The sequence below is a fragment of the Danio rerio genome, chromosome 11 (assembly GCF_049306965.1).
Source record: "Danio rerio strain Tuebingen ecotype United States chromosome 11, GRCz12tu, whole genome shotgun sequence".
In the NCBI taxonomy this organism is placed as follows: domain Eukaryota; kingdom Metazoa; phylum Chordata; class Actinopteri; order Cypriniformes; family Danionidae; genus Danio; species Danio rerio.
Window position 1 is genome coordinate 43,700,001 of NC_133186.1, and position 13,348 is coordinate 43,713,348.

Here is a 13,348-nt window from a genome sequence, read left to right on the forward strand (position 1 = left end):
CATAGTGGTTAACCTAATTGTTTTTGGAGATCCAACAGTGATGTATGTGTTTTTTCTACTTTTCCATATCCTGTCACCTCAACCAGCTGGGAGAGTCAAGTTGTGGATCATCATGAAGATTTTCAAAAGGTGAGTTTAGATTTCTTGAATGTTTTATTTACTCTAAATTTTCTTTTAAATATATTATAGAATTTGATTGCAATTTGTTTTCAAACATTTTTCTTAGTCATGCTGGAGTCTTGAAGAGTTCTTAGATGAGCATCACCCTATATCCGTGCATCAGGAACCACCAGACGAGCGATCAGCAGCTGCTACATCGTCATGGATAAAAAGGTCATCCTGTGGCTGGGAAGCACTTCATTCACAGGACATGCTTGATGAGATTTCCTAGCTCCAGTTTGTTTTCACACAAGTTTACAGCATTTATACCTTCATTTAAACTGCTGTGTTTGATATGGGGGACCAAGGAAACACCAGCAGTGAAAGATTTGCTTAAATTGTTTAAAATGTAATTTCACAAGAAAACTATGAGTTCAGAAGAAAACTATGAGTGACGCTATATTGAACTTTCAAATTGCTCTGATGAAACATCAAGTTTGGACCAAAGGACTGAAACAGCCTTTTTGAGCACCGGTCATACATATTTTGTTGATACTGTCTGTACTAATAAAACAATTAAAGCATATTTGACATTGTTGCATTTTAAAAACTGAATGAATTGTTGAAGTGGTGAATGTTTTCAAATAAAATGTTTTTTTATTTTGTAATTTACAGTCTATTTTACCTTTTTACCATATTTACACTCAAGAGAGTTGAATAAAATAACAATATATTGTAGTAAAAAATTACTACCAGGCGGTGTTAAATATATGTTACAAATTTAACTCTGCCCAGAGTTAAAATTAACCCTTACTTCGGTGTCAATGTGCCAACCCTTTTGAAAGTGTTGATTTAACTCTGTTTTGAGTGGACCCCATGAGACACTTTCAAAGTGTTGAAATTAACACCCATAGAGTTGTTTTGGGTCCCCATATTTTGCTGTGTAGCAGTAATGCCTTTTAGAAGTTTAATTATTTTAAAAGGACTTAACAATGTTAAAATCGTGAAGATATCATGTCCTGGAATAAATGATAAAGTGCATTGGATTGATTCAATATTGCAATTGTAGAAGGTCATTCAGTGCATACAGCAAAACTACCAGTGTAAGTGTACAATTTAATGGATATGTTTTATGATAGTACTGGAACTTGATTAAGGCTGCCAGTAAAAATACTATAGTCCATAAATAATGGCACAACTGAACCTTCTATTGTTTCTCAGAGCACAAACAAGCTGATGTTGATGTCAGTTTAGCAGGCAGGCCTGTGTGTTAGAGATGTGAGATCACGTATTTGGCTGTGTGGCGACTGCTGCACATTATTATTCATGAGCGTGGGTGTGTTTCTGGAGCCTGGGGGCGGGATTATCTTTTCCCTTAGTGCTTGTTGTGCTGGAGGCCTCAGGACAGGGGTCTGTCTGGCACTGCCGCCGGGGTCTGATGGGTCTGGACTCGCTCCTGTCTCTGTCTTTTGCTGTATCACTTTCTCACTGGCTGCTGATTATCATTCTGGGACACTGGCGGAGCTCTGTGCCTGGCACTCTTTCACTCTCTGTCCCTTCCCAATGGAGAATAACATGATATCCTGCAGCACATCTACACACTAAAAAAAATCCTTGGTGTTGTAACCCAACATTGGGTCAAATATACCCAACCATTGGGTATAAAAGTGTAATTTTTATACCCATTGGGTATAAAAGTGTAATTTAACAACTTAGGTTTGTTTAGGGTTGTGTCAAATATGGCAAACCCAATGCTGGGTTCATTTGTTCAATTAAATTTAAATGGCATCTTTTAACAAAGTGGTTGAATTTGTTTATTTTTGACCCAACGTTGAGTTATGGCAATCCAGCATTTTTTAAAACAAGGATTTGAAAAGAGAATATGTAAGGCAATCTCTCTAAAAATAATGGGTTGCTGTAACCTAACATTGGGTTGAATATTCCCAACCATTGGGTATTAAAGTGTCATCTACATTGAATTGAACAAAATTAACCCAACTTTGGGTTTGTTTATTTTTAAAATTCATATTCTTCTGTCTAAAGGTTGCATAAAAGAAAACCGGGACATCTTGGTCATTTTATAGACTTATATTTTACTTTTTAAACAAGGATTTCAAAGGGGATTTTGTGTCTTATAATTGCTGGGTTGAATATACCCAGCAATTGTGTATAATAGAGTCATTTAAATGTATATAAAAAAAAATAATAAATAAAAAAAAAAAAAATATATATATATATATATATATATATATATATATATATATATATATATATATATATATATATATATATATATATATATTGGTTAGTTAATATTTGACCCAATGTGACAACCCATCATTTTTAGAATGAATATTCTTCTGTCTGGGTTGCATAAAATAAAGCGGGGACTTATTGGTCATTTTACAGACTTGTTTTTTTTTTGTTTTTTTTTTTTAACAAGGATTTCAAAAGAGATTTTGAGGCAAACACTAAAAAAAACGCTGAGTTGCTGTCACCCAATGTTGGGTGTGCGTCAAATATGAACTGGGTTCATTTGTTCAATTAAATTGATATAACACCTTTAACACAGTGGTTGGGTTTGTTCATATTGACCCAACGTTGAGTTATGGCAATCCAGCATTTTTTAAAACAAGGATTTGAAAAGAGATATTGTAAGGCAAACACTCTAAAATAATGGGTTGTTGTAACCTAACATTGGGCTGAATATTCCCAACCATTGGGTATCACGGTGTCATTTAAATTGAATTGAACAAAATTAACCCAACTTTGGGTTTGTTTATTTTTGACCCAGTGTGACAACCCAGCATTTTTAGAATGCATATTCTTCCATCTAAGGGTTGCTTAAAATAAAGCGGGGACTTATTGGTAATTTTACGGACTTGTTGTTGTTGTTTTTTTTACAACAATGATTTCAAAAGGGATTTTGTGAGGAAAACATTAAAAAGTGCTGGGTTGTTGTTACCAAATGTTGGATGGATCAAATATGGACTGGGTTCATTTTATTACTTCAATTTAAATAACACCTTTTAACACAGTGGTTGGGTTTGTTCATTTTGACCCAACATTATGGCAACCCAGCATTTTTTAAAACAGTCATGACAACTCAGCATTTTTATTTATGTTTTATTATTATTTTGAGGTTTTCACCTTTAATGGACAGGACAGTATAGAGTATTGACAGCAAAGCATTGGGAGCAGAGAGAGGGAAAGGATCGGCATAGGACTGCGAAGTGGGAATTGAACTCTGGTCGCCGTGAGCACCATGCATGTGTGCATGTGTTGACGCACTGACCACTACACCACTGGCGCCGACTGCATTTTTTAGACAAGGATTTCAAAAGGGATTTTGTGAGGGACACGCTGACCCCAATTTTGGGTTGAATGTAGACTTAGCCTATATGTTTTTCTAATTTTTAGTGCTAAGGTTACTAAAATAAAAATAAAGCTAATCAAAAACGTATAATAAATAAATAAATAAAAAATGACAAAAGATAATAAAAAAATGCAAATACAACAACAACAACAAAACAGTAGAAACCCTGACCTGCAGTGTTAATTAAATATGTAATCAAATATTGGCAAACAAGTTGGCGGTTCATTCCGCTGTGGTGACCCGGATTAATAAAGGGACTAAGCCGACAAGAAAATGAAAGATGAATGAATATTGGCAAAATGAAGCCAAATTATATGTATTTATGAAATGATAATAATGTTTGAGGATTTTTATTAGAAAGTAAATGAGAAAATATTGAGCACAGCTCTCTTGTCTCGTATTCTTTGCAATATGTAGCTTTAAAAAGCAGACTGTGCTTTCTTGCTCATTTTACATGCACATTATTGGTTCATTATTCATAAGATAACATCTTCGAAAGAGCAATGCAATACAAGACATATTTTTTATTTCCTTAAAGAACCTTGAAATGAAACCATTTATTCTTACGTTGATGAAGTTTGAAATTACCTGAAGAACATTTTTCAACAATCAAGAATCTTTTGTGAAATAAAAAGATTTCACGGATGTCAAAATGCAACAATCAGTGCCAATATAAAATACTTTTAATTCATGCAAAGCAAAACAAACCTTCTGAACCTCTGTGTCTGTGTGTCTGTCCGCAGGTGATGAGTATTTTGAGTAACCCCAGTGCTGTCCCGTCTCAGCCGCAGCATGATTTCTCCATCTCTCCTCTGCACGGCGGTCTGGAGGCGTCCAACCCCATCTCCGCCAGCTGCAGCCAGCGCTCGGACCCCATCAAGAGTGTGGACAGTCTGGCCTCGACTCAGTCCTACTGTCCCCCGACATACAGCGCCACCAGCTACAGCGTCGACCCCGTCACTGCCGGATACCAGTACAGCCAGTATGGCCAAAGTACGTACTGTACAGTCCCCGCATCACACAGTCTTTACAGAGCTGCGTTTCTTTAGCAAAAATACACTCAATGTGCATTGTGTATTGTCATTATACCTAGAATGGAAAAGCTGAATTTGCAGCGTCATAACTCAAGTCTTCAAAAGGGGGGCTAATAATTCTGACTTCAACTGTATATAGCACATTTTTTACAACACAATGTTGCTCAATATGCTGAACACAATCATAACTAAATAAAATAAAACCTACCTCACTGTGGCGAGGGGGCGTGGCCGAGAGCCGTGGGAATGGAATGAGGCCGCCGCGTAAGTGGATGCACCTGTGCTGCGCACCGGCCTCGGATCCCACGGAAGGAGCTCTGGACTATAAGAGGAGGAACGATGGCAGAGGAAGCCGAGAGAGGACCGGGCCTGGGCATGTTGTTTTACTTTTGTTTTCAGTTTGACGGCAGTCTCCGTGAGGAGCTGCCGTCTGTTTGTTTTGGTTTAGACGGCAGTCACCGTGAGGAGCTGCCGTTCATATTATGAATAAATATTTTAAAACTAAAAAAACTGTAATGAAGTTCACGGCCCTTTGGCTGCCGGGAAGAAGGAGGCGGAGAACCGACGTAGTTTTAAAAAATTTATTTATAATATGAACGGCAGCTCCTCACGGAGACTGCCATCTAAACCAAAACAAACGGACGGCAGCTCCTCACGGAGACTGCCGTCAAACTGAAAACAAAAGTAAAACAATATGCCCGGGCCCGGTCCTCTCTCGGCCTCCTCTGCCAGCGTTCCTCCTCTTATAGTCCAGAGCTCCTTCCGTGGGATCCGAGGCCGGTGCGCAGCACAGGTGCATCCACTTACGCGGCGGCCTCATTCCATTCCCACGGCTCTCAGCCACACCCCCTCGCCACACTCACATACATAACAATTAAACATAAGGCAAACCCCTCAACATTAAAAAGGCTCAAATTCTAAAAAACAGAGATGTAGTTTCAGATGCTTTTTAAAAACAGATAGAGTTGGAGCGTGTCTGATGTGGGGTGGAAGCCCGTTCCAGAGTTTTGGGGTGATAACAGCAAAAGCCCGATCCCCACTTCGCTTACACTGGGACCCTGGTACCGAAAGAATAAACTGATCAGAAGACCTTAGTGACCAACCAGGATTATATACATGTAGGAGGTCTGATAAGTAAGGTGGTGCCAGATCATTTAAGGATTGAAAAACAAAAATGAATAGTTTAAAATCAATCCGTGACCTAACAGGCAGCCAGTTCAACTCTACAGTTTAACAAAGGGACTTTAATTGACATTTCAGTAGTTTAAAATAATAAAAGAAATAAAAAATTTAGAAATAAGTCTGTAAAATAACTAAAAATGTACTGGCAGTTTATTAGAAGGTCTTTGTTGCATAGTATGCAACACCAACATAGACAATATCGCACTTTTAACTATTAAAAACCTTAATCATTTAAAACAAGTTGTTGTATCCCATAATACAATTTAAAAGCATAAATAAATGTGGAGGCGAGGCAGTGGTGCAGTAGGTAGTGCTGTCGCCTCACAGCAAGAAGGTCGCTGGGTCGCTGGTTCGAACCTCGGCTCAGTTGGCGTTTCTGTGTGGAGTTTGCATGTTCTCCCTGCCTTCGCGTGGGTTTCCTCCGGGTGCTCCGGTTTCCCCCACAGTCCAAAGACAAGCGGTAAAGGTAGGCTAAATTGTCCATAGTATATGTGTGTGTGAATGTGTGTGTGCATCTCCCCCAGAGATGGGTTGCTGCTGGATGGGCATCCGCTGCGTAAAAACTTGCTGGATAAGTTGGCGGTTCATTCCGCTGTGGCGACCCCGGATTAATAAAGGGACTAAGCCGACAAGAAAATGAATGAATGAAATAAATGTGGAAAAATTAAAACATGAATCACAAAACACGGAAAGCTGCTAATAATACAGATACTTTTACAGTGTAGTTATGAAGCTTAAAACCCAGCATGTCTTTTTAATAGGGAGGCAATTATTAATGCCTCGTGCATATTGCCAGTTATAGTGTTTTCCTCTCTGCCCATTGCTGACCATCTCAAGACACCCTGACCCACACCAGCAAACACATGCTCCTGATAAAGAGGCCAGTTCGGCCCCGAGCTCCTGGGTTAGTCACAGTACTCTTCCCTCCACTGGGAAACAGCCACTTCAAAGAGCACTTTTACACCCAGAGGCTCCTGATGTCCTCTTAGTCACCTCACACACACACACTCCAGCTTCAGGGCAGGAAAAAATTGATTGATTTAATTAACATAATCAGACGCTGATGTTGTCACAGAAGTCAGAAACCTGTATGATGTGTGTTTCGTTATGAGTATGACTTACAAAATTCTGGAGGTAGTTTGTTTTCTTACCTGAAGGTTTTATCTGTTATAAACACTGGTGAATTCTTGAAACAAGATGCCATTGAAAAGAGAAGTCTTTTGCATTTCAAGTACTGTAAATTGGTGGAAAAGTCTGAAAATGGACCTGGAATGTGCTTGAAAAGTGCTTAAATTGGACTTGTGTCCAAAAAATGTAATAACCCTGTTCACCGGAAGCACGTTTAATTTAAAATATATGCAAAACTCAAAAGTTTTCTTACCTGGAGGTTTTATTTGATGTAAAAAAAAAAACAGGATGCAAAAGAAAAGAGAAGTCTTTTGCATTTTAAGTACTGTAAATTGCTGGAAAAGTCTGAAAATGCACCTGAAATGTGCTTGAAAAGTGCTTAAATTAGACTTTGGAAAAGATGTAATAACCTTGTTCACCGGAAGCGCAGTTATTAATAAAAAATACAGTCATTGTGAAATATTATTACCATTTCAGATTAGGACTTGCAAATTAAAACAATTTATAATATATGCAAAACTCAAATAGTTTTCTTACATGGAGGTTTTATCTGTTATAAATGCTGGTAAATTCTTAAACCAAGATGCAAAAGAAAAGAGAAGTCTTTTGCATTTCAAGTACTGTAAATTGCTGGAAAAGACTGAAAATGCATCTGGAATGTGCTTGAAAAGTGCTTAAATTGGACTTTGATAAAGATGTAATAACCCTGTTTAACAGAGGCGCATTTATTAATCAAAAATACAGTCATTGTGGAATATTATTACCATTTTTAAATTAGAAAATGTATATTAAAACAATTTATAATACAGTATATGCATAACTCAGTGGTTTTCTTACCTGGAGGTTTTATCTGTTATAAATTTTGGTTAAAAAAACAAGATGCAAAAGAAAAGAGAAGTCTTTTGCAATTTAAGTACTGAAAAATTACTGGAAAATATTAAAAATGCACCTGTAATATGTTTGAAAAGTGCTTAAATTGGACTTTGGAAAAGGTGTAATAACGCATTTATAATTATTTTTAAAAAATATTTTATTTATAACAGTTTTTAATAGCACTTTTTTTATCTATAATACGTTTTTATACAAATAAAGAAAAAATACAGAAAAAATAATTAAAAACTATTTTAAAATTTTAATAAATGAATAAAAAACAATAAAAAAAACAAGCACCAGTCCATCCAAACATGCACCATAAAGAGTAAATAATATACATCAAGTTTTACTTGACCAAACTCAAAACATTGAAAAGTGATATATAAGCGCTCTACCTCCAACTCTTAAAAAGATAAGCAAGGAGAAAGGACTCAGATTCTTTCAAACTTTTTAGAAGCATCTGCCCTAGCAAAAAGAATTCTTTCAAGCCTAGGAACAGCAACCATTTCAGTGAGCCATTAATGAAAAGTAGGTGGTAAAGTGGACTTCCAATCCATCAAGATCACCCTTTTAGCCACCCCTATACCAAACATAATAGACATTTCCTGGTTATGTGACCATGCTAGCATCCAAACAGGGCTAATTCAATATCTGGGCTAATGTTTTCTCCCAAAACATTTGAATAAAATAGAAAAATATTTTTCCAAAACTCTGGGATCTCAGGGCAAAACCAAAAAGTATGAGCATACGTTCCCTCTGAGATCTTGCATCTCTCACATAACGGGGAAACTGAAGGGAATCGTGCATTAATAGAACAGGTATGAATTTGCTTCAGCCCCTCTTCCCAGGTCTCATTTGAAATGTTAATTCCAATATCTTCTTCCCATGCCAATTAATGGTGATCAGAAGACACGGCAAATTGGTAGACAAACAAGGAAACAACCTGCGTCACTAGATGCTTGGCCTTATAAGGTTTATAGGCGTGTTTATTATTTAAAATACAGTCATTGTGAAATATTATTACCATTTCAAATTAGAAAATGCAAATTAAAGCAATTTATATTAGGGCTGCACAATATTGGAAAACTGACATTGTGATATTTAGTTTTCGATTTTGATATTTAGTATTACGATATGAATATAATTTGAGTAGGTGGCGGTTACGCAGTGGGTAGCGCTGTTGCCCCCCTACAAGAAGGTCGCTGGTTCGAGTCCCGGCTAAGTCAACCAATCAACAAAACGTTTTACTTTAAAATTGCTAGAAAATTTCAGAACCAGTTCCAAAGAAAGCGTGTGCATGTGCGTGTGTGCGTATGTGTGTGTGTGAGAGAGAGAGAGTGTGCATGCTAGTGTGTGTGTAGTAGTAGTGTGAGGTCCATCAGAAGGTGCAGGAGGGTTGATTGAAGAGATCTGACGAGCGAATGTCAGGTTAATTATGAGTGAGATTGAGAGACTGATCTGTTTAATGAGTCCGACGAGAGAGCTGCTGAAATTGAGGCCAGTATGAAGCATGAAATCTCAAACGCTCAGAGTAATAAAGACTGGCACACACACACACACACACACACACACACAGCTGAATGAACCACACTGGGGATTTTCTCTCGCTCTCTCTCTGGCCTTGGTGTTGGTTTTAACTCATATGTTGTGTTTTATCAGTTTTTATTTGTTTAGTTAGAGCTTAGTTCTCTGGTCAGATGTTTAGGAGTGACTGATCACTGTATTAAGCTTGGTTAGAAGTGAAGTGATTCACAAATGAGTCATTCATGTAATTTGGTTTAAGGCTTTTCATTTTCACGTGTAGTTTTTGTTAACTAAATCTATTAAAAAGGTTTTGGTAATTAAATAAAAATCAAATATGATAATCATGGCCTGGTTTCACAAACAAGGCTTAGCTAAGCCAGGATTAGGTCTTAGTTAAATCAAAGCATCTTAAATACACAGCAAAGGCAGCACAGAAACCAAACCTGAAGTGGCATAAATTTATGAAAATGTGCATTTATGTGAGCCTAAGATGCCCAAAGTAGGGCCCGCAGGCTAAAGTTGGCGAGTGGTAACCTTTAGTTTGGCCTAGTGATGCGCGGATGGCCAGTATATCCGCGGGCGCTGCGGATAATCCGTGGGCTGGGCGGGCCGGGTAATAAAAAAATTCATTATTATTAATTGCGGGTGGGTTGTGGGTCGATGTTGTAAGAAATGGCAGTGGACTAGCGAAAATCAGAGAGTGGGCTTTGCAAACTGGGAAGATGAGACATCCAAAATAATCGAGTGGTGCTCACTGCAGAGCCATTTGGGCAGAGCTGAGCTCCAGCGAGGGGGAGCATGAGTTCTCGCTCCTCCTTTCTTGCACTTCGTCTACGAGTGATGTCACTGGGGGTAGGGTTAGGGTAGGGGTTGGTGTATGCATTAAAACAGCTTATAGGAGGAGGAGCGAGAGCTCATGCCCCCCCTCGCTGGAGCTCAGCTCTGCTCAAATGGCTCTGTAGTGAGCACCGTCTCAAAATAATGGATGAAGTGCAAGAGAACTGTTAAGACCTGCAGTTAGAGGAGTCATCTGAGGAAAATCGTTTTGGAAGAAACAAGATCGCTTATTTCCACAACTGCAGCGCCTTGCGAGGAGAATCTTGTGCATTCCTACAACAAGCGGTGCGGGCGAATACTCATTCAGTGCAGCCGGCCGTGTTTTGGAGACGAGGCGGAATCGCCCGAATCCAGGCCAATCCAATTTTTACTTTCTGTATCTATTTAAAAATGAAGAAAATGTTGTCTGAAGACAATAGGATGGGGAGGAGACCTTCAGTTTATTTGTTTTATTCCTGATGTACAAAAAAAGCCACTAAAATTAAATGATTCAATTACATGTTGTAAATGAATCAGACTTTTAAAATGTAAACGCTGTCACTTGATAGATAGAGGACAATGCACAAATCATCTGCGAGCAAGACAAAGTAAAGGCAAGAGCAGCTCGACTAGTGTATTCACTAGTGTATTTGTGCATTTTATAAAACAACTTATTATAACGGACATTTCAGTCAGTTTATGAACCAAATACAGTGCTCGGCATAATTGAGAACACATTTCTCAGTAAATAAAGGCAATGTATTTTGGTGCATTTTAACAAAACAGATTTAGTAAACAGATATATTTATTAAAATAATATTTTAGTCACCAAACCTATTTAGAAATAGAAAGATTATACAATTAATTTCAAGCAAAATATTGCAAAAAAAAAAAATAAATAAAAAAAAATTACAAATTTCAACAAAAACTTTTAATTTTTTGTTTCTCTTGATTTTTCCTCTTTTTAAATTTGTATTTAATATTTTTCTATAACATAAATTTGGCTGTACTAGTTTTTGCACTGTTTCGTCAGTTATTTTATTAGATGAGCTCCAGATTTGACTTCAGTATTGACTAATCTGGATGGGTTTATACTTGTCTTTATGTGTTTATATGTTCATGTTTATATTTTTATATGTTGAATTATTTTAGTTTACATTGATTAATTGTGACTGGTTGGGGTTTAATGTGGTTTAAAATGCTACATTTGAGAATATGTACAGATGTTTATACTTACCTTTTAATCAGTGCATGTTGGTCTATGTTAAGGGGGTGGGGCTTCACCTTTAAAAGGCAGCCCCAAACAACAATTCAAGGTCAGATCACCTGGCGAGCGAGCGAGCTACTGTGGTGCCGTAAGCGATCTGTGACTTGTATATTTTGATTGTGATTGTACATATATCGTTTTGTTTGTTGTTTATTTGTTTTTGTGTTATTTTTTGTTTGTTTTGCTACTTTGCTGGGTTTTGGGTTTCCCTCTCGTACACTGTAAATAAACCATCACTTTATACGTTATATCAGCAAGTTCTGTCATCATTTTGAGGTTTTCTCATTTTTTTATATATTTTGAGAACCCACTACGAGCCTTCTTGGCTCTTAAACCTCACAATAATGTATATGCACAAATATAGTATTGTATAGCTTCCTATTAAAAATATGAATTTAAAAGAGAGATTTTTGAGGGGTGCACTTATTTATGCTGAGCACTGTATGCAAACTTTAAAAAATGCTGGGTTATTTCAACCCAAATTTGGATAAAATATGAAGCACTGGGTAATTTTTTTATTTTGTTTTAATATATTTTATAGGCCAATTTACACCAATTTTTTTGTGTGTATTTAGTTTCAAATAGCATTTTTAGAGTGTATTTAACTTCAGCTAAAGTCAATGTATGAAAATTTGAATCAGTTTCTGAATTGGTCAATTGAAATAAACCTTTTCACTGAATCAAAATGAAGACATTATCTATGCTGTGCTAAATTTTAAAGGGATAGTTCACCCAAAAATTTAAATCACCTCATCACTTACTCCTTTTAAACCTTTTCTTTAATTTTCTGTACACAAAAATATCTATTTTAAAGAATGCTGGTAGCTGGCAACCCTCAGCTTTCATAATAGGAATAAAATATTACTATCAAAGTCAATGGATAGCATTGGAGCAATGGAGCATTCTTCTAAATATCTTCTTTTGTGTTCAACAGAAAAAAAAAGAAACAGGTTTTGAATAAGTGAGAGTTGTATTTTGCCGTACTTTCCCTTTAATATATTGCACAGCATCCACAAGGCCTTCATTTTGATTCATTCCACTGGTTTATTTGGTAACACTTTAGTTTACAACCCGGGCTCATTGTGAAAACGTAGCCCCTCGGACGTTTCTGCGGACCGCGATTTACGTCCCGGGAGGTACGTATTCGAGCGTTTTTTGTTTTCGCGGATCCGCGAGAGGCCGCTGTGCGCGCTCTTTCGCGTCTCGGGTGCCTCTCGGGAGCGCGTGCCGTTCGCGCCCGCGCAAAAAGCCGCCGGATCGGCCGACTCGGCCGCCCTCTTCTTCCTCCTCCTCCTCCTTCCCTAAACCCGAGCGATGGTTCGCAAAAGCCGTCCAGAAAAAAAAAAAAAAAAAAGCAAAAGCCCTCGTCTTCGATTTCAACAGCGTTTTCGGATCCCGCCACGTTCTCGCCCTTATTTTTCGGATTCCGTTTTTCGTCTTACCTGATTTCCGGAAGCGCTGTTCCCCGGACTATATCCTGGTCGTCGTCCACCGCGGCCGGCTCCTCCTCCTCCTCCGGGGCCTCCGCTCTGCCGACGCAACGCTGTGAGCTAAGTTGACAAACTGGTTGCATCCGGAAAGCCCTCCACTCGGAGGTGAGCCGTCGGCCGGTGAGCGTGAAGAGGAGGGGCGGAGCGACGCCACACCGCCCCGCAGTGTTCGTTTGAAAAAAACTAAACGCGGCCTTTACGTACCTCCGGCCACGTAAATCGCGGTCTCCAGAAACGTCCGCGGGGCTACGTTTCCAGAATGAGCTTGGGTTGTTAGTTTAGGTCACAATTCACGGTATTAACAAACCATTAACTAACACTAATAGCTTAATAAACTACTAGTTAACTGTTTATTAACAGTTAATACGGTAGTTGGGTTTAGGTTTTAGGTAGGATTAAAGATGCAAAATAAGATCTGCCTTATAACTACTAAAGAACAGTTCATATCTTAATAATAGGAAGGTAATAAGGCAATTGTTAATAGCAGGAATTAAAGTGTTAGCATTTATTTTAATGAACCGATTCATAAATTGATTCATATGCATGCAGTATACTGTTG

At 37.9% G+C, this 13,348-nt stretch overlaps 1 protein-coding gene and 2 long non-coding RNA genes across 5 annotated transcripts in view; all 3 read left to right on the forward strand.

Annotated features, from left to right (window-relative positions):
- LOC137496734 (uncharacterized) overlaps window positions 1-765 on the forward strand; it is a 2,803-nt gene extending 2,038 nt beyond the window's left edge. Inside the window, exons 5-6 of the long non-coding RNA XR_011017296.2 lie at window positions 87-129; window positions 227-765. This is a non-coding gene — a long non-coding RNA (uncharacterized lncRNA). The remainder of the gene's footprint in view (window positions 1-86; window positions 130-226) is intronic.
- Window positions 1-13,348, forward strand: part of LOC141376673 (uncharacterized) — a 227,007-nt gene that overhangs the window by 195,819 nt on the left and 17,840 nt on the right. The gene's annotated exons all lie outside the window — the stretch shown is intronic.
- pax7a (paired box 7a) overlaps window positions 1-13,348 on the forward strand; it is a 135,897-nt gene that overhangs the window by 117,303 nt on the left and 5,246 nt on the right. For 2 of the 3 annotated variants that reach the window (XM_009306286.4, NM_131325.2), the window contains exon 8: window positions 4,219-4,468. In XM_009306286.4, coding sequence (XP_009304561.1) covers window positions 4,219-4,468 — 250 coding nt within the window. 3 annotated transcript variants of the gene reach the window in all.